The 26,508-nt window shown below is 46.6% G+C and overlaps 1 protein-coding gene across 2 annotated transcripts in view; it reads right to left on the reverse strand.

The window, feature by feature from the left end:
• NINL (ninein like) overlaps nt 1-26,508 on the reverse strand; it is a 464,259-nt gene that overhangs the window by 144,760 nt on the left and 292,991 nt on the right. For both annotated transcript variants that reach the window (XM_069235090.1, XM_069235091.1), the window contains 3 exons: nt 18,474-18,578; nt 13,925-13,973; nt 13,308-13,592 (listed from right to left, as the gene is read on the reverse strand). In XM_069235090.1, the coding sequence (XP_069091191.1) occupies nt 13,308-13,592; nt 13,925-13,973; nt 18,474-18,578 (439 nt within the window). The remainder of the gene's footprint in view (nt 1-13,307; nt 13,593-13,924; nt 13,974-18,473; nt 18,579-26,508) is intronic.

Below are 26,508 nucleotides of genomic sequence, written 5' to 3' on the forward strand. Positions count from 1 at the left end.
CCCCCCTTGTAACTCCTAATTCAACTTCCATAGCATTATATGCTATTTTTAAATGCTTGGGGAATCACCACGCCTCCCTATCGGAACCTCAATGTATCCAGCACCCTCTTGTGTTTCCATGCTAACCTTTCAGAGGTCTGAACATATTCAATGAGTTCTTCCTATCTCTCTTTGTGTTGAAAATATAGTTGGCACCTGCTATCCAGTGTGAATTACACTCTATCCACATGTTCTTTCTGTTGAGCATCAATCAGTGGACTTTGGATTATAAATACCATCTGTTACCCAGTGAACACATTCAAGCAGGCAACAACTCCTGTGTGATGCACTATGTCAACACTTTTAGGTGCCCAGTGTGCACTTAAAGCATCAACATGCACACATAAATAGCTCACGCTTCCTTTCTATTGCCATTCATAGCATTTCAAACTCTGTGATAAGGTGAAATCTGTGTTTAATGTTGAAGAAATAAAAAAAATTAATACATTAGGACACTCACTGAGTGAAAATCAGGTTTTTGTCTTGAAATACTGTAGTAAGTCCGAGGGAGCACCGCACTATGTGGACACCAACAATTTTGGTTTTGTTGAGGTTGGGGCCTCACAAAAGCTAAGGTATTTTTATAGTCTAGACTCTTAAGATATTTTACTTAGCTCAATTTCTCCAATTGCAATTAATACTTGGTCTCAAGTGCAATACTTTGTTTTACTTAGATTATTTCAAAAATCAAGGAAAAATATAAAAAAACAAGAAAGCAGAAAACAACTGCTAAATGTTCCCTGGCGGTGGAAATGGCAACACCAGAGAAGAATTCATTAATCTATGTTCACAAACCGAATACTTTGATCTGGTGAGATTTTTGATAGCAGGAGGTTCAGGGGCAAAACCCAACCTGCTCAGTAGTGCCACCGTCATCTGCTGAGCACAATCCACCCTTTCTTGCTGGGGGCGGGAGGAAGAAGGGGCTAGGAGAGGCACATTTAGGGGCCTCTTATTTAGGTAAATAAACACATGCATCCTTGTAAGTGCAGATAGATTACTGCCACCACCAAGACCGTTGTGAAGGTCAAAGGTGATGACACAAGGCCAAAGGGGAAACTCGAAATTCCAAACCTTTGTGTTACCACACAAAACAAAGGCACTTCCTGTGGGCTGGGAGAGAGGGAATGCGCAAATATGCATCCTGCATGTAAAACGTCATCATGTAGTGGTGTCCTCTTAACACTGCTACAATTGGCAACTGAGAGATTATCTTTCACCCTCATTTTTCATGTGCTTGCCACCAGCGCTGAAATTAAAACTTGAATCTACTTTCCCATATTTCATACTTATTACTGTAACTTCTACAGCGCTTAATGAAAATGTCACTTACCCAGTGTACATCTGTTCGTGGCATCAGTCGCTGTAGATTCGCATGTTTTGCATAGCTCGCCATCTGGTGTTGGGCCGGAGTGTTACAAGTTGTTTTTCTTCGAAGAAGTCTTTCGAGTCACGGGACCGAGTGACTCCTCCTTTTGTCTCCATTGCGCATGGGCGTCGACTCCATCTTCGATTGTTTTTCCCCGCAGAGGGTGAGGTAGGAGTTGAATTGTAGTAATAGTGCCCATGCAATGGAGTGACTAAGTATGTACCTATTTAAGGTTGAGATGATACATATACAAATAGTTGAAGGTAACTTCCAAACTGCTACAGGCTCCCGGGGAGGCGGGTGGGCACATGCGAATCTACAGCGACTGATGCCACGAACAGATGTACACTGGGTAAGTGACATTTTCAGTTCAATGGCATCTGTCGCTGTAGATACGCATGTTTTGCATAGACTAGTAAGCAGTTATCTCCCCAAAAGCGGTGGCTCAGCCTGTAGGAGTGGAAGTAGTTTGAAATAATGTTCTTAATACGGCTTGACCTACTGTGGCTTGTTGTGCGGATATCACAACTACACAGTAGTGCTTGGTGAATGTGTGAGGCGTAGACCATGTGGCTGCCTTACATATTTCTTGCATTGGGATGTTTCCTAGAAAGGCCATGGTAGCACCTTTCTTTCTGGTTGAGTGTGCCCTTGGTGTAATGGGCAGCTGTCGTTTAGCTTTAAGGTAGCAGATTTGGATGCATTTAACTATCCATCTGGCTATACCTTGTTTTGATATTGGGTTTCCTGCATGAGGTTTTTGAAATGCAATAAATAGTTGTTTAGTCTTTCTGATGTTCTTTGTTCTGTCAATGTAATACATTAATGCTCTTTTGACATCTAATGTATGTAGTGCCCTTTCAGCTACGGTATCTGGCTGTGGAAAGAACACTGGAAGTTCCACTGTTTGATTTAGATGGAACGGTGAAATAACCTTTGGCAAAAATTTAGGATTAGTCCTTAGGACGACCTTATTCTTGTGTAGTTGTATAAAAGGTTCTTGTATTGTAAACGCCTGAATCTCGCTTACTCTTCTTAGGGAAGTAATGGCGATGAGAAATGCAACCTTCCAGGTTAGGAACTGTATTTCGCAGGAGTGCATGGGTTCAAAAGGTGGACCCATAAGTCTAGTTAGGACAACATTTAGGTTCCATGAAGGAACAGGTGGTGTTCTTGGTGGTATAATTCTCCTAAGGCCCTCCATGAATGCTTTAATGACTGGTATCTTATATAGGGAAGTTGAATAGGTAGTCTGCAGGTATGCAGATATTGCTGCAAGGTGTATTTTAATGGAAGAGAAAGCCAGGTTAGATTTTTGTAAGTGAAGCAAGTAACCCACTACATGTTCTGGAGTTGTGTGTAATGGTTGTATTTGATTAATATGGCAGTAGCAAACAAACCTCTTCCATTTACTTGCATAGCAGTGCCTGGTGAATGGCCTTCTGGCTTGCTTTATGACTTCCATACATTCTTGGGTAAGTTGTAAGTGCCCGAATTCTAGGATCTCAGGAGCCAGATTGCTAGATTCAGCGATGCTGGATCTGGGTGTCTGATCTTTTGGTTGTGTTGTGTCAACAGATCTGGCCTGTTGGGCAATTTGATGTAGGGTACTACTGATAGGTCTAGCAGCGTTGTGTACCAGGGTTGCCTTGCCCAAGTTGGTGCTATTAGTATGAGTTTGAGTTTGTTTTGACTGAGTTTGTTTACTAGGTAAGGAAGGAGAGGGAGAGGAGGAAAAGCGTAAGCAAATATCCCTGACCAGTTCATCCATAGGGCATTGCCTTGGGACTGTTTGTGTGGGTATCTGGATGCGAAGTTTTGGCATTTTGCGTTCTCCTTCGTCGCAAACAAGTCTATTTGAGGTGTTCCCCAGAGTTTGAAATAGGTGTTCAGAATTTGGGGGTGAATTTCCCATTCGTGGACCTGTTGGTGATCTCGAGAGAGGTTGTCTGCGAGTTGATTTTGGATCCCTGGTATAAATTGTGCTATTAGGCGAATTTGGTTGTGAATTGCCCAACGCCAAATTTTTTGTGCTAGCAGGCTTAACTGCGTGGAGTGTGTCCCCCCTTGCTTGTTTAGATAATACATTGTTGTCATGTTGTCTGTCTTGACGAGAATGTATTTGTGAACTATTATTGGTTGGAAAGCTTTTAGTGCTTGAAAAACTGCTAGAAGTTCTAGGTGATTTATATGCAGTTTTGTTTGATGTACGTTCCATTGTCCTTGTATGCTGTGTTGATCGAGGTGTGCTCCCCACCCTGTCATGGAAGCATCTGTTGTTATTATGTATTGTGGCACTGGGTCTTGGAAAGGCCGCCCTTTGTTTAAATTTATGTTGTTCCACCACAGAAGCGAGAGGTAAGTTTGGCGGTCTATTAACACCAGATCTAGAAGATGACCCTGTGCTTGAGACCACTGTGATGCTAGGCACTGTTGTAAGGGCCTCATGTGCAGTCTTGCGTTTGGGACAATGGCTATGCATGAAGACATCATGCCTAGGAGTTGTAATATCATCTTTGCTTGTATCTTTTGTGTTGGATACATGCGTTGTATGATGGTGTTGAACTTTTGAATTCTTTGTGGACTTGGAGTGGCTACTCCTTTTGTTGTGTCTATTATGGCTCCTAGGTATTGTTGTACCTTGCACGGCAGAATGTTGGATTTCGTGAAGTTGACGGTGAACCCTAGTTTGAAGAGGGTTTGTATGATCTGATTTGTGTGATTTGAGCACTCTATTAACGAATGGGCCTTGATTAGCCAGTCGTCTAGATATGGGAACACATGTATTTGCTGCCTTCTGATGTGTGCAGCGACTACCGCTAGACATTTGGTAAAGACTCTTGGTGCGATTGTTAATCCGAAAGGCAGTACCTTGAATTGGTAATGTATTCCTTTGAATACAAACCTTAGGTATTTTTTGTGCGATGGGTGTATTGGTATATGGAAATACGCGTCCTTGAGGTCTAAAGTTGACATGTAGTCGTGTAGTTTTAGCAATGGTAATACTTCTTGTAGTGTGACCATGTGAAAGTGGTCTGATTTGATGAATGTGTTCACTATTCTGAGGTCTAGGATTGGTCTCAGCGTTTTGTCCTTCTTTGGTATCAGAAAGTAAAGTGAGTAAACTCCTGTGTTTATTTGTGTGTTTGGCACTAATTCGATTGCATTCTTTTGCAATAGTGCCTGCACTTCTATCTCCAGGAGATTGGAATGATGTTTTATCAAATTTTGTGCTTTTGGTGGTATGTTTGGAGGGAATTGTAGAAATTCTATGCAATAACCATGTTGGATAATTGCTAGAACCCAAGTGTCTGTAGTGATTTCCTCCCATGCTTTGTAATAATGACTTATTCTTCCCCCCACTGGTGTTGTGTGGAGGGGGTGAGTGACATGTGAGTCACTGCTTAGTAGTAGGGGTTTTGGGGCTTTGAAATTTTCCTCTATTCCTAGGGAATTGCCCTCCTCTATATTGTCCCCGAAAACCTCCTCTGTACTGTCCCTGGTAACTGGACGGTGTTGCCTGTGAGGTGCTGGCTTGTGTGCTCTGACCCCGAAACCCCCCTCTAAAGGGTGTTTTACGGAATGTGCTGTAATTCCCTCTGCTCTGCGGGGAGTAGAGTGCGCCCATGGCTTTAGCAGTGTCCGTGTCTTTTTTGAGTTTCTCAATCGCTGTGTCCACTTCTGGACCGAACAGTTCTTTTTCGTTAAAAGGCATATTGAGAACTGCTTGCTGAATCTCTGGTTTAAATCCAGACGTTCGGAGCCATGCATGCCTTCTGATAGTTACAGATGTATTAATTGTCCGTGCAGCTGTATCTGCAGCGTCCATGGAGGAGCGGATTTGGTTGTTGGAAATGGTCTGTCCCTCCTCAACCACTTGTTTTGCCCTATTTTGTAGGTCCTTGGGCAGATGGTCAATGAGATGTTGCATCTCATCCCAATGGGCTCTGTCATAGCGCGCAAGTAGTGCCTGGGAGTTAGCGATGCGCCACTGGTTTGCAGCTTGTGCTGCGACTCTTTTACCAGCTGCATCGAACTTGCGGCTTTCTTTATCTGGGGGTGGTGCATCTCCAGATGTGTGGGAGTTGGCCCTTTTCCTAGCTGCTCCTACAACGACAGAGTCTGGTGGCAGCTGTGTAGTGATGAAAGCCGGGTCTGTAGGAGGCGCCTTATACTTTTTTTCCACTCTTGGTGTGATTGCCCTACTTTTGACCGGCTCCTTAAAGATTTCTTTTGCGTGCCGGAGCATACCAGGGAGCATAGGCAGGCTTTGGTAGGAGCTGTGGGTGGAGGAGAGTGTGTTGAATAAAAAGTCATCCTCGACCTGTTCTGAGTGGAGGCTTACATTGTGAAATTGTGCTGCTCTAGCCACCACTTGAGAATACGCAGTGCTGTCCTCTGGTGGAGATGGCTTCGTAGGGTATGCCTCCGGACTGTTATCTGACACTGGGGCGTCGTATAAGTCCCATGCGTCTTGATCTTAGTCACCCTGGCTCATGGTGGTGTGAGCTGGGGAATGTGATGGAGTTTGTGCTGGTGAGACGTTAATCACAGGTGGAGGAAAGGGTGGTGGGGTAACTTTTTTCACCACTTTTGTTTGTGGTGTTTGTTCAGTTTGGAACTCCAATCTTCTCTTTCTTCTAATAGGGGGAAGGGTGCTTATTTTTCCTGTCCCCTGCTGTATGAAAATACGCTTTTGCGTATGGTCTACATCCGTTGAGTGTAGTTCTTCCTCAAACCTATACTTTTGCATTTGGGAGGTTAGCGAGTGCTCTTCTGTATAAGAGTCTGAAACTGGGTTGGTTGCAGTTTGTTTTGGCACCGAAACCCTGTCTGCATCTTTTTTCGGCTCCGAGGTGACTTTTTTCTTTTTCGGGGCCGAAACCTCTCGGCGTCGATCTTCTTCGGTGCCGCTGTCTCGGCGTCGAGCCGTGTCTACACCGGTATCTCGGTGTCGATGCTTGTCTCCAGCACTTTCTCGGTCCCGAGAAGGCTGCGTGCCGGTGTCTCGACCGGAGTCGGACGATCTCGGCACTGTTTGGGCCTTTTTCGGTGCCGACGGTCGGTCACCGAATTTATGGGTCGAGCCATGGCCTGGTGGCAGTGGCGTCCCCTGGGCCTTGTAAATCTTCTTCTGAGTGGTTTTCGACGTCTTACTCACGGTTTGTGTATCGTCGAATCCTTCGGAGTCCGATTCTTGGATCGAAAAGGTTCCCTCCTCTTCTTGTTCCTCGAACTCCCGGTGGGCTGTCGGCGCGGACGCCATCTGAAGTCTTCTGGCTCGACGGTCTCGGAGAGTTTTTCGGGACCGGAACGCACGACAGGCCTCGCAGGTGTCTTCACTGTGCTCAGGTGACAGGCACAGGTTGCAGACCAAGTGTTGGTCTGTATAGGGGTATTTATTGTGGCATTTGGGACAGAAACGGAACGGGGTCCGTTCCATCGGCGTTCTTCTGCACGCGGTCGGGCCGACCAGGCCCCGACGGGGGATCGAAAAAATTACCCCGAAGGGCACCGGAGCTCTTCGATCTTAGACGCGGTGCTGAATCTAACTACGCCGACCCCGAACGCAACAATACCGACGAAAATCTTCCGAAATTAGCTATCTTTCCGTTCCGAAACTCGGAGCGACAGGAACACGTCCGAACCCGATGGCGGAAAAAAAACAATCGAAGATGGAGTCGACGCCCATGCGCAATGGAGACAAAAGGATGAGTCACTCGGTCCCGTGACTCGAAAGACTTCTTCGAAGAAAAACAACTTGTAACACTCCGGCCCAACACCAGATGGCGAGCTATGCAAAACATGCGTATCTACAGCGACAGATGCCATCGAACATATAATTTTCTATGAATCCTTCTTGCAGCTGAAAGCAATTTGAAGGAAAACGCTTGAAAGAACAAAAATACACTCCTTTTTATGGGCGAGTGCAAAGCGCTCCGTACATTCTGTAATCTCTCTTTGTGCTTCAAACCACGCCCATGTCACGTCAGTCACTTACATTGGTTCGTGGGCTTGCCTTTTAAAATGCGCTTGCTTTCATTTGTGAAAGGTATGCATACATCATGCCTTTTCCGGTGTTTAGCCCACCTACACAGCACCGGTAAACTACTAAAAACATACAAGGCTCGAGGTTTTCAGCATGGATTCCAGACTACTTTATCTGTTTATTTTCCACGCAGCGCGATCGAGCTGGGGTTTGCATAGTGCGGTTGCACTGCGTTTTTTTTTCTTTACAACGCTAATAGCTCTAACTCGAGCTAATGCGAGACCTGTTGCATTAAAAATGCTTGTTTGAACTAGTATCTGTAAGAATCCTTTCTCCACCAATTGCCATTAAATTCAGTAAGGACGTTATTGAAGGGATTTTCTCTGAGCACCATACCCCACCACTACCCCAGCCTGAGCTTCTGTGTTTTGTTTTGCGTATCATCTGCTTCTGTAAGTTTTACTATAACATAGGTGACTCCCAAAATCTTGATTGATTCCTAACAGACTTAAGCCTTTGCAGATTCAGCAGCACGGGCTAGAATTTTTGAGCAGTGTGAACGATCTTGTAGTCTGCGTGACCTCCACAGTGTCCAACTATAGCTTGCCATCTAATGGAATTTCAAATTCTCTAATCATTTAGCTGTAGCAGCTGGACAGGAGTCTGACTGTCTAAGCCCTGAGTGACATTTCATGGCAGCAAAGTTGACATATCAACTGCAATGGAGTCTATTGTATCATACACCACCACCATCAGCTCAGGCTGATCATTGGGTAAAAAAGTTACTGCATTCTCCTCTACCTGCCAATATGAGTACTGCTACTTAGCAGCACTGCCAGTCACTTTTAGTGGTGTCAAAGTGAGAGACCCTGATGCAAAAAAAAATGTAACCACTATGTCCCTTTTTAGACTTACTCTCTGTTAGTAATACATGAACTGTGCAAGGCCTTCTCTGGAGTACCTGTATTAATAACCAGGAAGTATGCTGCTGAATGATCATCAGATCAAAAGGATCCTTACCCCTTGCCTAAATTTTCTCAGCAGAATCCTTGAAATCTCAGAAATTGAAGGAAGCTTCTTCTAAAATTCTGCAACTGGATTTTAGATCTTTTCAGTTAAAAAAAAAAAAGGGGGGATTTCCATCTCATGGCTCCGTGCAAGATGCCTGTAGGCTAGTCCGAGATATCCACTCTTCATTTGTAGACAGTTGCAAACCTAAAGAAGGACTTCATATCGCAAAGTAAGAAATTAGGTCCTTAAATGAAGTAATCAGTATTGCTCAACTAACTGCATTATCAGGTGAAGTGAAAGTCATGCAGTGACATGTTCACTTTATAAGCAGCCTTACAAGCCTCCCTCTCCTGGGCAGTGTCTTTGTGTCTGGACAGAAAGATAAACCTCAGTCACAAACGAATAAAGGACATTTCTAAAGCGGATTAAATGAGCCAAGTAGGTACCCTGGAAATAGTTGATGGAACTGAATGAGAACAGCAGTGATTATAATAATATAGAGAATAGAATAATTTTCAGTTTTTGATGGAAAGTGAGGAGATTGATTTGGGGCCTGAGTATGGGGAAGAATATTCCACAGATCAGGGGAAAGGAACGAGAAAGCAAGTTCTCTGCATCATGCTTGGCAGTCAGCTGAATCCTCTAGCAACCTGGCTGTAGGCCTTGTAACCTGGGAGCCTGGAAAGACTTTAAGAGAGCAACCCTCCTCTATAGGGGTAAGCATAACAATTGTGGGCTTCAACTTAAGCGTGGCGACCGAAGGTGGTACGACAGACTTCGGTAATAGCTTTGAAGGCAACACAAGATCATGTCTTAAAACCGTTCGTCTGACACCTGTCGTCTGTGATGGCACCTCCAGTCTTGAAACCTGATGTTGTTTCTCACTCTGATGCCGGAAGAACAAGCAATACATTCACAAGTTAATCAATCCCAAGCAGCATTGATGAACTTTAACATGCCACAAGGTAGCACCCCATGGTGGAGTCAAAGATGTAAACTGCTCTCTTATTTGTGTAATAATTGATCTAATCCGGACTTGGAAGTCTCAAAGAACATCACTGTGAATGCCAAAGGCACCAAGTTGTAAAAACCTTTATGAAAATCCTATGGCTTACATCTTTATTCTTGGACAGTGTCGCTTAACAGGATTGTTATAGAGGATTAAGACCTGAGACTAAGCAACCAATAGCTTTAGTTTAGAAATTGTTATGGCAATGGTTAATATACTTTTCAATATTATTAAGAAAATGATTAGAGTTGTCCACAGTTTGCCTTTACACCGTAAAACAAGCGATCTATAATCCATCTAGCTTTTTAAGAGGTAGAGGGTTACATGTGTAGAAAATATGTGTATTGTACCAGAGGAGCTGTATTGTATTGTACCACAGAGCTGAACTAAATAACTGAAAGATCTTGCATAAATAATCCTATTTTTGAACATGCATTCATGGGCCGCCAAGTGTTATGTTTCTTGTAGACATTCACACCTGGCAGGCTTAAACTGACAGTGTAACACTGTCTCTTTTTAAGAAAAGTATGAAAATTTCATCTATGCATGGTGGGTTCAGCATGTCTCTCAGAAATGTACCAAGACTTTGCAAATGAAAGTGAATGCACTGTAGCACAATGCTTCAAGCCTAGCTCCTGCAAAACAACTGCTGTTTGCAGAGACCGGCATTGTGTTATTGTTAATTTCAACTTCTTTTGCTGAGTGTGTGACCATACTGTCGATGGGGGAGGTTTAAAATTGATTTACATATTGAGCACATATCCTCCCAGGGTTCGCCAAAATCCCTGGTTTACAGAGGAAAGGGTGCGAGCAGAGGATATGCCCCATCTTTTCTATGAACCTCTAAATATAGTGGCAATGCCTTAAGTTAATAGCATCACCTCTGACAAGCTTCACCAATGTTTTTAAATGCAACACTTAAAAGAGTATTAGTTGTGTCATACTTGTGAAAACATGCTTAAAAAATATCTTGCATTGCCTAAGGATCAACTACTCCCATCGTAAACATTTAGTACGATAAGTTAGGGAGAAGTCTCATTTTCACATCTTAGGAGACTTGGAAGAAAATTATAGGAAAGTAGAGTATATCCCCAATACCATATCTTGCAGTAAATGCTCTTTAAAGCACTCACTTTCTACATCTTACAATCATCAGCCTACATACAGCGAGCTGCAACGTTTGATCAAGTTGTAAAGGCCAATTTTGCTTCCGATATCAGGATCAGTGATAAAATCAGTGATATTTTTCCAACTAATCTTCCAATCCCTAAAATTATAGAGAGTGGATTCAGGGGCAGATAAAATTATCACTGAGATATTTAGGAATGATGTGGCATTCCCGATCTGCCTGGCTTTATTTTGATATATGAAAATGGGCTGAGAGGAGCAAGAAGCAATGAGACAAAGCCTGTGTTTCTACAAATAAGGATGATGGAATTTTGAGAGCGCATTAGATTCAGAGAGGTCAGCAACGATTCGGTGGAACTCATTTTGAAGTGATTGTTAGAGACAAAGAACTGAAATGAAATATTCATGTGTGAAACCTTTGTCTGCACTCAGGAGGTAGTTAAACACCCACAATGAAAGAAAGATGATTACCAGTGGAATTGAACTGGAATGTTCTAATAATTGATGATTGTCACTTTTTGTTGCTCTTTCCCCTCTCACCACATTTGAATGAGAATGCCTCAAAATGCAGCAAGGTTTGTAGCTGCAGATGCAAGTTCTCCCATTTTGTATGCTGCAGGAATATTTTGCATGAATAAACAGATTTAAACCAAAATATGAACTAGTCTACTTCTAAGCTTTAGTTATTCCCATTAGGTTTTAATTTCTCCAGGCATTCGCTTACAACAAATGTTTTTGGACTTAGGTTTTGAGATCTGGCATCTAAGCTGATTTATGATTTGAAAACATCTATTTATGCAGCTTAGAGACTTTGATGTGACCATGACATTCACAGAACACTGTAGAGACTATAACTAAAGAACAAGTTAGTTACCTTCGGTAACGCCTTATCTTGTAGAGACATATTCTAGTTGCAGATTCCATATCTTAGAATTTCCCCCAGGCTTTAGTCTGGATCTGGAGACTTTTCACGAGCAGTGCCCCTGTGCCCCATCAGGTGGCATCAGTCATCTCCACGTTCGTTATCAGTGTTGTGTGCACTCCCATGTGGTCACCCCATCCCAGGAGTGACGCATCTGTCACTATTGTCACATCTGGTTGGGGAAGGGAGAGGGATCTGCCTCTGACCAAATCGTGGTTCAAGAGCCACCACTGCAGATCTTGCGCAGTCCCCTCCGAGATCTGGACCATGTCAGACAGATTCCCCTGACGATGCGCCCACTTGAACTTCAGGTCCCACTGCAGAGCCCGCATATGCTTTCTGGCATCTGTCACAAGAAGGATGCAGGAGGCCATGAGGCCCAGCAGCCTCAGTCATTCTCACCAAAATCTAGAATAGAGGCTGAAACATAGATATCATGACCTCAAACTTCTGGACTCCCGCTCAGGAGGATAAGCTCGAAACTGCACTGTGTCCAGAACAGCTGCAATGAAGGGAAGCATCTGAGAGGGTGTCAGGTTTGACTTCAGCATGTTTATAGTGAAACCCAGTGAATGCAGGAGGTCCGCCGTAGTCTGGAGGTGGAAGAAGACAGCCTGGGGCGAGCCTTCAACAGCCAGTCGTCGAGGTAGGGGGAAGATTGAAACACTTTACCTGCGCAGATGAGCTGCAACCACCGCTATCCTTTTGGTGAACATCCGAGGGGCACTGGTAAGGCCAAAGAGAAGCAGGGTGAACTAAAAATGCTTGTGGCCTACCGTGAATCGCAAGTAACATCTGTGAGCAGACAGGATGGAAATAGGCATCCTGCAAGTCCAACACTACCATCCAGCCTATTTGGTCCAAGGCAGATAGAACCTGAGCCAGAGTGAGCATTTTGAACTTCTCCTTCTCGAGGAAGAGATTGAGGGACAAACGGTCTAGGATAGGGCAGAGGCCATTGTCCTTTCTGGGCACCAGAAAGTAGCAGGAATAACCACCACAACCTACTTCTGGCACAAGGACGCTTTCTATGGCTCCCCTGGCCAAGAGAGCCATAACCTCACAGAGAAGTGCCAGGTGATCCTCTGTCATTCGATCGTAGGATGGTGGCATGGATGGCGAGGTAGTCTCCTAAGGGTGGGAGTAGCCCCTTCGGACTATCTGCAAAACCCACCTGTCTGACGTGATGGATTGACAGTGGGGCAGGTGATGGCAAATTCTGCCTCCGACTGGTCCCTGGTGGGGAAGGGTCAGACTTGGAAGGTTTGGAGGCTGCGGCGGGAGTGAGGGGGGGGAGATGTTGTACTAGCTAGACCACTGGCTCCCTGATACATGAGGACGTTGGATCCCATGTCCCGGGTCACGCAGAGGCTGGCCAGCTTGCGCAGCACGGTGGCAGGAGGGAAACGGACATAGTTGGGTGCCCCTTCTGTAGCCACGAAAGGGGCGAAAAGCAGAATCAGGGTGGCAAGGGGCAGCTATGAGGCCCAAGGACCTGACAAGGTGGCAATTTTAGAAAGCACTACAGAGGCATCAACCTTGCTGTAGCCTTTCTTATGCAGTACAGTGGAGTCAGAAGTTGTGCAACAGTAGTAGAAAGAGAAACATATAATGATTGTGTCACTATTGCACAACAAAGCAATTTGTTTGGAATTGGCCTTGTTCATTCACATGTCCTTACTGGCATTTTATCGAAGATTGCCTCTTGGTACAAACAGCCTACTACAAATGTACCATAATGGACATCCTTAAGCTTGCGCACTGGTAAAGAAAAAGAGGAAGGGTTTCCTTACAAATAAAGAATAACAGTAGAATCTAATTTGGCAGAGGAATGTCTTACCGTTTCCATTGATTTGTGCAACTCTTGTACAGACTGTCCTCTCTCCCGCAGCCATGCTGATTCCTGCTGAAGCTGCTGCTTTTCAAGGCTCGTTACAGTCACCTGCAGTTGCCTGGCAACAGCTGCTTCATCTTCCTTCTGATCTGCAAGCCCTGCCAGCCTCTGGTTCAGCAGATGAATTGTATTTTGGCTCTTTTCAGCCTTGGCACACAGATCAGAGATGGCGTCACTCAATTGGAGGTTTCTAGCGCTCAGCAGAGACACCTCATCCTTGAATGCCTTGTTCTAGAAATAAATAAAATGATTTGTCCTACCAAGCATGCTAAAGGCTAAAACTGCTCTCCCATATGAAATATGTTTGCCTCTTCTAATCGAAGTGTACAACCGACATGCACCAAGTGAATACAATTTTAAAATGAAAAACACCTTATTTGGTATAAGTAGTTCACAACTATGTGTAATTTTAATGTGAAGGCAATAAGCGCCGAGTTGAAGCAAGTAAGGTATTATACAAAAAGGAGTAAATGCAGAAAATATTTTTCAATAGGAACAATTTGGAAACGTTGATGAAACACAAATATTTTAAAGCAATGTATACATGCAGTGGTTCCCAATACCTCACTGTTCAACGCTACAATTTCATTTTCCATCTTCTCTATGGTTTTCCTAGGGAAAAAGGAGGGAAATAACCATGTTATAAAATGCTACTCACACAAAGTACAAGCTAAACAAAAAGAAACATATAACTTTTTTACAATTTTATCCTGTGTAGGAAGTTTGCTCTGTATATACTATTTCAAAGTAAGAAATAGCGTGCACAGAGTCCAAGGATTCCCCTTAGAGGTAAGATAGTGGCAAAAGTAGATAATTCTAATGCTCTATTTTGTGGTAGTGTGGTCGAGCAGTAGGCTTATCAGAGGGTAGTGTTAAGCATTTGTTGTACACACACAGGCAATAAATGAGGAACACACACTCAAAGACTTACTCCAGGCCAATAGGTATTTCTATTGAAAAATATATTTTTTTAGTTTATTTTAAGAACCGCAGGTTCAAGATTTACATTAAACACTTTAAATGCAAGGTACTTCACTTAGTTACTTTAGGAACTTTGAATGAAAGCAATATCATATACAGTCTTTATAAAAATGGTAATAACCTATTTTCAAAGTGGACACAGTGGAAAAATCAACAGTTCCTGTGGGAGGTAAGTAAAGGTTAGATTAGGAGGTAAGTAAAACACTTACAAGTCTCAGTTCTGGGGCATAGGCAGCCCACCATTGGGGGTTCAAGGCAACCCCAAAGTTACCACACCAGCAGCTCAGGGCTGGTCAGGTGCAGAGGTTAAAGAGGTGCCCAAAACACACAGGCGCCTATGGAGAACAGGGGTGCTCCGGTTCCAGTCTGCCTACAGGTAAGTACCTTCGTCCTTGGGGGGCAGACCAGTCAGGTTTTGTAGAGCACTGGGGGTGGGGGGGCAGGGGACGACACAAATAGGCACACAAAACACACCCTCAGCGGCACAGGGGCAGCGGGCGGCCGGGTGCAGTGTGCAAAGCAGGCATCGGGTTTCAGGTAGAAAACAATGGGAGGGACCCGGGGGTCACTCTAGCGGTGCAGGCAGGCAGGTACAAGGGGGGCTTCTCGGGGCAGCCACCACCTGGGCTAGGCAGAGTGTCGCCTAGGGGTCACTCCTTCACTGAAGTTCAGTTCCTTCAGGTCATGGGGACGGCGGTGCAGTGTTGGTTCCAGGCATCGGGTCCCTTGTTACAGGCAGTCGCGGTCAGGGAGAGCCTCTGGATTCTCTCTGCAGGCGTCGCTGTAGGGGCTTAGGGGGGTTGTCTCTGGTTAGTGCCGGGCTCGCAGTCGCCGGGGAGTCCTCCCTGAGGTGTTGGTTCTCTGAATCTCGAGCCGGGGACATTGGGTGCAGAGTAAGAAGTCTCACGTTTCCGGCGGGAAACGTGCAGTCTTTGGAAGTTGCTTCTTTGTTGCAAAGAAGTAACTGGTTTTGAGCAGGGCCGCTGCTCACAGGAGTTTCTTGGTCCTTTAGTCCAGGGCAGTCCACTGAGGCTTCAGAGGTCGCTGGTCCCTGTCGGAAGCGTCACTGGTTGCAGGTTTTTGAAGTTGGAGACAGGCCGGCAGGGCTGGGGCCAAAGCAGTTGTTGTCTTCCTCCTTCTCTGCAGGATTGTAGGTCAGCAGTCCTTCTTGTTTCTTCAGGTTGCAGGAATCGGATTTCCTGGGCTCTGGGGTGCCCCTAAATACTGAATTTAGGGGTGTGTTTAGGTCTGGGAGGGCAGTAGCCAATGGCTACTGTTCTTGAGGGTGGCTACACTCTCTTTATGCCTCCTCCCTGTGGGGAGAGGGGCACATCCCTAATCCTATTGGGGGAATCCTCCAAACTCAAGATGGAGGATTTCTAAAGGCAGGGGTCACCTCAGCTCAGGACACCTTTGGGGCTGTCCTGACTGGTGGGTGACTCCTCCTAGTTTTTCTCATTATCTCTTCCAGCCTTGCCGCCAAAAGTGGGGGCAGTGGCCGGAGGGGCAGGTATCTCCACTAGCTGGGATGCCCTGGGGCGCTTTAACAAAAGGGGTGAGCCTTTGAGGCTCACCGCCAGGTGTTACAGTTCCTGCAGGGGGAGGTGAGAAGCACCGCCACCCAGTACAGGCTTTGTTCCTGGCCACAAAGTGACAAAGGCACTCTCCCCATGTGGCCAGCAACATGTCTGGTGTGTGGCAGGCTGGCAGAAACTGGCCAGCCTACACTAGAAGTCAGATTGGTATTCAGGGGGCATCTCTAAGATGCCCTCGGGGTGCATGTTACAATAAATTGCACACTGGCATCAGTGTGTATTGATTGTGCTGAGAAGTTTGATACCAAACTTCCCAGATTTCAGTGTAACCATTATGGAACTGTGGAGTTCGTGTTTGACAAACTCCCAGACCATATACTCTTATCAAATCAAATCAAATCATTAACATTTATAAAGCGCGCTACTCACCCGTGCGGGTCTCAAGGCGCTGGGGGAAAAAGGGGGGTTATCGCTGCTCGAACAGCCAGGTCTTTAGGAGTCTCCGGAAAGCGGAGTGGTCCTGGGTGGTCCTGAGGCTGGTGGGGAGGGAGTTCCAGGTCTTGGCCGCCAGGAAGGAGAAAGATCTCCCACCCGCCGTGGAGCGGCGGATGCGAGGGACAGCAGCGAGTGCGAGGCCAGAGGAGCGGAGGAGGCGGGTGGGGACGTAGAAGCTGAGGCGTCTGTTGAGGTATTCCGGTCCCTTGTCGTGGAGGGCTTTGTGTGCGTGGGTGAGAAGTCGGAAGGTGATCCTTTTGCTGACTGGGAGCCAATGCAGGTGTCTCAGGTGTGCGGAGATGTGGCTGCTGCGGGGTATGTCGAGGATGAGGCGGGCCGAGGCGTTTTGAATGCGTTGCAGGCGATTTTGGAGTTTGGCTGTGGTCCCGGCGTAGAGGGTGTTGCCGTAGTCCAGGCGGCTCGTGACGAGGGCGTGGGTCACGGTTTTTCTGGTGTCGGCGGGGATCCAGCGGAAGATCTTGCGGAGCATGCGGAGGGTGAGGAAGCAGGCGGAGGACACGGCGTTGACTTGCTTGGTCATGGTGAGAAGAGGGTCCAAGATGAAGCCGAGGTTGCGGGCGTGGTCTGTGGGGGTCGGTGCAGTGCCGAGGGCCGTGGGCCACCAGGAGTCGTCCCAGGCGGACGGGGTGTTGCTGAGGATGAGGACTTCTGTTTTTTCAGAGTTCAGCTTTAGGCGGCTGAGCCTCATCCAATCTGCGACGTCCTTCATACCCTCTTGTAGGTTGGTCTTGGCGCTGGCGGGGTCCTTGGTGAGGGAGAGTATAAGTTGGGTGTCGTCGGCGTAGGAGGTGATGATGATGATGTCGTGCTTGCGTACGATGTTGGCGAGGGGGCTCATGTAGACATTGAAGAGTGTCGGGCTGAGTGATGAGCCTTGGGGTACGCCGCAGATGATCTCGGTGGGTTCTGAGCGAAACGGAGGGAGGTAAACTCTTTGGGAACGGTTTGAGAGGAAGGAGGCGATCCAGTCCAGGGCCTGGCCTTGGATTCCGGTGGAGCGGAGGCGGGTGATTAGGGTGCGGTGACAGACGGTGTCAAAGGCAGCCGAGAGGTCGAGCAGAATGGCTACCCTGCACTTACAATGTCTAGGGCTTTGCTTAGACACTGTAGGGGCATAGTGCTCATGCACATATGCCCTCACCTGTGGTATAGTGCCCCCTGCCTTAGGGCTGTGAGGCCTGCTAGAGGGGTGATTTACCTATGCCACAGGCAGTGTGAGGTTGGCATGGCACTCTGAGGGGAGTGCCATGTCGACTTAGTCTTTTTCTCCCCACCAGCACACACAAGCTGTGAGGCAGTGTGCATGTGCTGAGTGAGGGGTCCCCAGGGTGGCATAAGACATGCTGCAGCCTTTAGAGACCAGGAGTCCCAGTTACAAGGTACTTACCGGAGTGCCAGGGTTGTGCCAATTGTGGAGACAAAGGTACAGTTTCGGGAAAGAACACTGGTGCTGGGGCCTGGTTATCAGGGTCCCAGCACTCTTTCAATCAAAACTTAGCATCAGAAAAAGCAAAAGGTTAGGGGGTAACCATGCCAAGGAGGAATTTCCTTACACCCTGTGCATGGCCTGTTTAGTTAACCATTTTACAAAAGTCAAATTCCAATTGAATGACACAAAGCAATAAAACCAATACCTCCATTTTATTTATAAAGTTATTAAAAAGAAAGTACAGCTATCGACCTAACACTATTCCTATGGGCCCTCCCCTAACCCCCAGAGTAGTGCCCAAGACAGGCAAAGATGTAATAAAAGATGGAATGAATAACTACTACCACCTTCTTCCCTCAGCCTACATTTCTTTCTGTTTGAACAATGGTGTGAGGAGCAGCGGAGGGGATTGAGGACACAAACGACTTTCTGTTCAACTGTGTAAAATATTTTATTATCTAAGCAATAAGTTAATCAGAGCCTTTCATCAACACAATACTATTAACTGTGTTATAGGACAATAATTCAAGCAAACAACAAGCACAGTCATCATCAATCTGTATCAAATTGCCCAGGCGCGGCTTTTGGCATTTTTTTGACAAACACTCATCAGATGTTTTCATAAGTTGAATTACATCCATCATCACCTACCTTTGCCTACTGTTTTCCGCTGCAGATGCATCAAGGCCTTGCTGTAATCTTTCAATATTATTTCTCAGCACACAATTGTCTTCAGTAAGTCGATTTATCTCAATTCTAAAAAAGAAAAGATGTTGAATGATTTTGGAAATAAAATAGTTTGTGTACATTGCAAGTTTACTAATTTTCGCATTTGAAACAATATGATCTGTATGCATGTTGCTAATCTATATGCAATGTATATACTCCTTCTTAAAATACGCCAAGTTTATTGCATTTACAGTTGTTAGAACATAGTTTAACAATAGTTCTCCTGATCCATATCGGTTTTCAATTCCAGTACTTGATGGATTATTTCAGAATTTAAAAAAGATTAATAATACAGGTTGTGTAAACTGAATAACTATCTACTTCATTAGGTCTCAGCAATTGTTTTTGGGCTCTAATGGCACTGAAAATGTCCTATAAACACGCCCCCATGCCTCATATCCTTCTGCCATTAATCACAATGGGGGTGACCTGGTGTTCCTCAGAACCTGGGTATGTAAATACTATAAATGCTACAATGGTTCTTTTGGAAGATGAAAACTTCCACACATGCATTACTCGAAAGAATTTTTGCTATGTCCCCAGATCATAACATCTCAATAAATGATTACAAAACACATAAGGGTTTAGTTGCCTTCATATATCAATATTCGTATACCAAGGTTTAACATATAAGAACAATTCAAACAAGGCTTTCTTTAAAAATAACCATAACACTGAGGAGATTGTGCACAATGATCAAGTGACTGAAAAAATTCCATAAAACCTGGCATAAATACTAACAATTATTTGACACTGCCTGGTTGCGTTTCTTTAAACATCTAAATCGGTCTTCCTCCGGACTAAAAATGGATGCAGCCTGTGTAACAGAAAATACCAGGTATGAGACCCTCTGTGTCATACATCCAATAGTGTATAACGGTACAAAAGAGTGTGATGTTTAAAGAACTACATTCTATTAGGGTTGAAACATCGAAGATTAACATGTGATGCCCCAAAACCTCAATGAGTATTTAATTTAAAACTGTCTGATGTTGCAAGAGATTTAAGGAACAAAAACGGGACTCCATGCTTTTGATGAATGCTGCACTCCAAAAATACATATATAACATTGAGTATAGTCTTTGATGTGGCACTAAAATTAGAAGTTTCACATTGTGATAAGTAACATTGTACAGGAATATGCAAATAAAATATAGGAGAACAGATGCTAGTCCCCGTACCAGCTCCCCTACGCCACTTGACCGCCTACTACTAGCGTCCTGAGCTCTGGTGTAGCACCTCAGTATTTTTCCAGAGAGCGCTACTGTCAGCCCCTGTAGTTTTATTCTTCGGCAGCCTTTTTTGTATTCTTGGACAGCCTGATTTTCTGTTCCTTTTGTAGCCTGTTTCCTCTGTAGCCTTTTGGTAAGTTCCTGCCAGCTTTGTTTTTGTCTGTTTCAGCTTCTGTAACGCCTGCTGTTTTTCACCATTTTGTTCCCACTCTGCAGCCAGCCCACCGACCGCCACCCAGCGACACAGCGCGGCTACGCTAAAGGCAAGCCTATCTGCGCCCGTCTGCACTTGGACTGCACCCAGCTTCAGGAACCCTGGTTCTCCTACCCTCCGCCGATACTCAGCCTCCGAACTGCAAGATCTGGTCCCCAGGAATCAAGACATCAACTGCTGCAGTATATCTCCCCAGACCACGGCAGGACCGTTCGCCTGCCACCTATGCCTCTTCACCTGCAACACCTAAGCTACCGTCGGTCCCACACCAATGACCACTCATCACGAGAAACAACTCCACTGCCCTCTACTCAAAGTCAGATCCCTCTGCAAACATGCCACAGAAATCTGGGACAACATAATGACTCTCAACCCGGACCTGATGTTCTTCACAGAGACCTGGCTCACCCCCACATCAGTTCCCGACATCATTAGCAGCCACCCCCCCTTAAGGTTACAAACTGATTCAGAGAGACCGCCACAACAATCATGGAGGAGGCATTGCCATCTTCCACAAGGGCAACCTCCTATGCACCACCGTTGAGTATGACACGTCCCTCATAATGGAACATTTCAATTTCAAAATCCAAACCGATGCCCGAACCACCATCAGAGGAACCCTCGCATACAGACCCCCGGGTCCCTGTCCCATCTTCTGCAAGACTATCGCAGAGTCATTCTCCCACCTAGTCATCGACTCTAGACACTACGTTCTCCTGGTGGAACCTCAATTTCCATCTCGATGACCCCAACGACTGCAACACTGCCAACATCCTGGACAACTTAAGCAACATCAGACTCAAACAACTAGTCACCAGCCCCACGCACAACGCAAAATATATCTTGGATCCCATTTTCATTGCCAGCGACAGGATTAAATTCTCCCACACAACGCAGCTAACATGGACCGACCACCACATTCTACACTTCACCATAACAACCTCACCTGAACCCTCCTCCGCGCCCCCCACCTTCCCACACCACAGGTGGGGAAAAATCACAAAGACCCAATGAACCATCACCCTCATCACCAACAGATCCAACCCAACCGGCAACCTCGAGCAAGACGCCTGCAACTTCTCCAACTGGATCCTCAACTGCGCAGACGAGATCACTCCCACAAGAATTTCCAAAACCAGAAGATCCAGGAAGCCCGTCAGCTGGTTCACACCCGAACTCCACCCACGGAATAGAGAATGCAAGCAACTGTAAAGACGATGGCGCACTACAAAAACCTATCAGACCACAGTACTTTCAAAGCAGCCCTCAAAAATTATCATCACCACCTCAGGAAAGCAAAAAAAGGACGGCCTGATCAACCGCCTTGAGAAGAGCACCAACTGCTCCAAGGAGCTTCAGCATCATGAGAGAGTTCTCCTCAGCCACTGAGAATACCATCCAACCTTCCCAGGCCCTTTGCGACTTGTTGGCAGACTACTTCTGCATCTACGGCAAGTTTTCCTTGCAAACCACCAATCTCAACCACTGCCTAACACCAAATGACACCACCCACAGCCACCTGATCACTGACTGGAAACCGCTAACGACTCAGGAGATATGAGTCATCAGCCATCATGACCTCGACCCACTCCGGATCACCCAATGACCCATGCCCCCACTACATCTTCAACCTGAGACAAGGGGAGATAAGCACCATCCTCACTCCCATCCTCAATGCCTCCATCACAATGGTGCCATTCCTGACACCTAGAAGCAGGCAGAGGTAAAACAGCTCCTGAAGAAACCATCCGCCAACCCCAGTGAAGTCAAAACTACTGCCTGATCTCACTGCTACCCTTCCCCGCCAAAGTCAACCAACAGCTCTTCGAACACGCCTTGAAGAGCACAATCTACCAGTCTCCGCGCCAATCGCAGCACTGAAACCGACGTGATTGACCCAACGGATATCACCGCCCTCCTCGACGGTGGAGAGAAAGTAGCCCTAATCCTCCTCAACCTCTCAGCGGCTTTCGACAAGGTCGAACAAGTTACCTACCTTCGGTAACGCATTATCTGGTAGTGACTATCTCGCTGCAGATTCCTTACCTTTGACTTTCCCCAGGCGTCAGACTGGATCCAGAAAATTTAATGAACAATACCCCTTACGCGCGCCATTGGGTGGCTCAATTCGGCTCTGCATGGCGTCTTTGGCACCGGATGTGACGTCACAGTCACCTATATATGCGTCACCCAGGCACGTGGGCATCAGTTACTTTTACCATAACTTTCCACGCCAAAAGCCCAGAGCCATGATAAGAACTGGTGCAATGTGTGACAAAAATAGGACCCTGCAAAAGGGATTACCCTATCCCTAGTACCAAGTCAGCAGAGCGAGGAGGCATGGGTGCGTGTAAGGAATCTGCAACTAGGTAGAGTCTCCATCAGACAATGTGTTACAGAAGGTAAGCAACTTGTTCATCTGATAGAGACTTCTAGCTGCAGATTCCTTCCCTTTGATTAAATACCCACGCCATATCCTTCTGGCAGACGCCGGCTGCAGACAATGTTTTAGACTAAAAAGTCCTGCAGGACTGAACGGGCAAAATACCCATCCCTGCAGCTCTGACTGTCCAGGCAGCAGTGTTTGGCAAACATGTGCAGGGATGCTACCAGGATTGGGACTCCACATGCTAACGCAGTGGTCACAGTTTTTACTCCTGGTGGAATGGGCCCTTAAGCCCTCGGGAGGCTGCTTCTTAGCCAGGGCATAGCAGATCTTGATACAAAGAACGACCCAGCGGAAAATGGTCCGCTTCTGTACTCTCCATCCCTCCTTTGCTCCCACATACCCCACAGGGAGTTGGTTGCTCGCTTGGAACTCTTTTGTGCGGTCAAAGTAGAACAACAATGCTCTATTTGGGTCCAGCTGGTGGAGTCGTTCCTCTTCCTTAGAGGGATGTGGGTGAGAAAAGAAGGTGGGCAAGGTGATAGTTTGACCCAGATGGAATGGGGTCACCACCTTGGGGGGGGAGGGAAGAGGCATGGGTGCGCAGCACCACCTATTCCGGAAACACAGTGATATACAGTGGCTTAGATGATAAGGCCTGTATCTCACTCACCCTTCCGGGCAGATGTTATAGCTACTAAGAAGGCTGTCTTGATGGTGAGCAGCCAAAGGGGGAAGTTGTGCAATGGTTCGAAAGGAGCTCACATGAGGTATGTGAGAACTAGTTTGAGATCCCACTGAGGCATGACAAAGGGCTTAGGGAAATATTTACAAGCCCTTCAAGGAACCTATTTACAATAGGGAATTTGAAAAGGGAGTGCTGATCAGGCAGTTGCAAAAAGGCTGACAGAGCAGACAGGTATCCCTTCAGTGTCCCCAGGGAGGAACCCTGTTGGGCCAGAGAAAGAATGAAAATAAGAATATCAGCTAAGGAAGCAGAGAGAGGATCTATAGACTCCTCTGTACAATATCTTACACATTTTTTTAAATGGCAGGCAGACGCCATTTTTGTGGAGGAATGCCTGGCTGCTAAGATAACATTACAGACTTCGGGAGGAAGGTTGAAAGCTGTCAACTGCCGTCACTCAATCTCCATACATGAAGGTGCAGAGTTGACAAGTTCGGGTGGAGGACACTCATCTGCAACAGAAGATCTTCACAAAGAGGGAGCCTGATCGGAGGATCAATGCTCATCTTCAGAAGCTTGGGATACCAGACTCTCTTGCCTAATCCGGAGCCACAAGGATTACTTGGGCCTGATCGTTCTTGATCTTCTTGAGAACTCTGGGCAGGAGTGGTATGGGTGGAAAGGCGTACAGGAGGCCTGAACTCCACTCGCGCCGAAAAGCATTGCCGAGCAAGTGCCGCCTTGGAAACTCCAACTCACAATACTGCTGACATTGTGCGTTCTCTTCAGAGGCAAATAGATCTAACCAACCCTCTCACCACTGCTGAAAGAGTCCTTGCGCCACCTCCGAATGGAGACACCACTTGTGATCCAGTAGGCATCAGCGGCTGAGTTTGTCCGCTCTAGCGTTCAGAAAACCTGACAGGTGTTGAACCTATTAGGGTTATGCCCTGCTGTTCCAGTTATGTCAAGAGACGCAGGGCCTCTTGACAAAGAGTCCATGACCCCACCCCAACCTGCTTGTTGCAGTACTGCATGGCAGTGGTGTTGTTTGTGAAGACATGCACTAACTTCCCCATTACAGAGGGAAGAAATGCTTTCAATGCTAGTTGGATCGCCCTGAGCTCCAACACGTCGCTGTGGAGCCTGGATTCAGGAGACTAGAGTCCTCTGATCTCCACCTCTCTGAGATAGCCACCCCCACCCAGAAGTGATGCATCTGTCACTACCTTGAGGTATGCTTGGGGAAGGGAGAGGAGTCTGCCTCTGACCAATCGCGGTTCGTTTACCACCACTGCAGGTCTTTCGCAGTAACCTCCAAAATCTGGACCATGTCGGAGAGATTTTTGTAGTGCTGTGCCACTGGAACTAAAGGTCCCATTGCAGAGCCCGCATGTAGGAGGCCATGAGGCCTTGCAGCCCCAAAGTCATTCTGACCGAAATGCAGGAGAGGTTGAAACATCGGTATCATAGACTGAATATCCTGGTCTCGCTTCTCGGGACAATAGGCCCGAAACTGCACTGTGTTCAGAGCTGCTCCGATGAAAGGGAGCGTATGAGAGCAAATCAGGTGTGACTTCGGGACGTTTATAGTGAACCCCAGTGAAAGCAAGAGGTTCACCGTAGTCTGGAGGTGAGAGGTGACAGCCTGGGGCAAACTTGCATTCAACAGCCAGTTGTCGAAGTAGGGGAAGACTGAAACCCCTAACTAGCACAGATGAGCTGCAGCCACCGCCATCACCTTGGTGAACACCTGCAGGGCACTGGTAAGGCCAAATGGCAGCAAGTGAACCAAAAGTGTTTGTGACCTACCTTGAACAGCAGGTAACACCCATAAGGCAGGCAGGATTGGGATATGGAAATACGCATCCTGCACGTCTAGTGATACCAACCAGTCTTCTGGGTCTAGGGCAGACAAAACCCGAGCCAACGTGAGCATCCTGAACTTCTACTTGAGGAAGAGATTTACAGTTTCTAAGTCCTGAACAGGGCAAAGACCCTTGTTCTTTTTGGGTATCAGAAAGTAGCGGGAATAACAACCTCTGCCTAATTCTGACACCAGGACCCTTTTTATGGCTCTCTAGGCCAAGAGAGCCGTAACTTCCTCTCGAAACAAACACAAATGATTCTCAATTAGCTGTTCGAACGTACATGGGATAGGAGGAGCAAAGGATTGAAAAGGCAGGGCATAGCCCTTCCTGATAATCTGCAGCACCCATGCGTCTGATGTTATTGACTTACAGTAGAGGAGATGATGGTATATTCTCCCTCCAACTGGACAAGTATGGTCCTGCAGATGCAACTAGGAGGGCTTAGAGGCTGCAGCTGCCAGGGGTTGTGTTGTAGACTACTTCTGTCTAGATCTGAAGGCATCGCGCCCACATCCTCGCATACCCTTGGTTGGTTGAGTGGGACGGTGGCTGGCATAGGACGGTGGACATGGGGGTCATCAAGAGGTCCAAGGATTTGGCCATAGCCTGAGAGTCCTTAAAGCGCACCAGCGCTGAGTCTGCCTTCTCGTCAAACAAGCAAGTGCAATCGAAGGGCATGCCCATCAGATTCACTTGGACATCTCCCTAAGCCCTTCAGCAATGCCATGACCAACGTTGCTGAATAGATGAGATCCAACTGCCTGAAACTATACACAGACAAGATAGAAGTGATCATTTTTGGAAACAACACCTCCCCCTGGGACGACACCTGGTGGCAACCCCCAGAGCCAGCTTCAGCGATGCCATGACCAACGTTGCCGAATAGATGAGATACAACTGCCTGAAACTAAACACAGACAAGACAGAAAGTGATCATTTTCAGAAACAACACCTCCCCCTGGGACGACACCTGGTGGCCCACCAACTCCGACAGACTACGCCTGCATCCTTGGCATCATCACTGACAGCAAAGTCACCTTTAAGCAACAGATAAACACAGTTGCATCCGCCTACTTCCTCCTCCTCCACATCACGTGTTACTAAGGATTTTCAGATGGATCCCCTTCAATGTCAGAAAAACGGTTACCCAGGCCCTAATTACCAGAACGCTAGACTAGGGAAACAGTCTCTATGCCGGAGTCACCACCCAGCTCCTCAACTGCCTCCAAACTGTACAGAAGTCCGCAACCAGACTCATCCTAGACCTCCACAAGCCTACCAGTATCACTCTCACATCAAAAGCCTCCACAGGCTGCCTGTGCATAAGAGATGCAAGTTCAAGGTTCTGACCTTCACTGAAACACATTAACACCATCTGACCTTCCACTAACCCGCCTGAGAACTCTGATAAAATTTCCTTGCCATTGCACACATCCCATGCATCTACTGAAGCAGCCACAGAGGCCTTTCCTTCTCCTACCTCGCTGCCAAGGCCTGGATCGACCTCCCCCACCACCTGCGAACCGCACACATCGTCCCTGACTTCAGAAAGAAGCTCAAGACCTG

The sequence above is a fragment of the Pleurodeles waltl genome, chromosome 5 (genome assembly GCF_031143425.1).
Source record: "Pleurodeles waltl isolate 20211129_DDA chromosome 5, aPleWal1.hap1.20221129, whole genome shotgun sequence".
Taxonomy (NCBI): Eukaryota; Metazoa; Chordata; class Amphibia; order Caudata; family Salamandridae; genus Pleurodeles; species Pleurodeles waltl.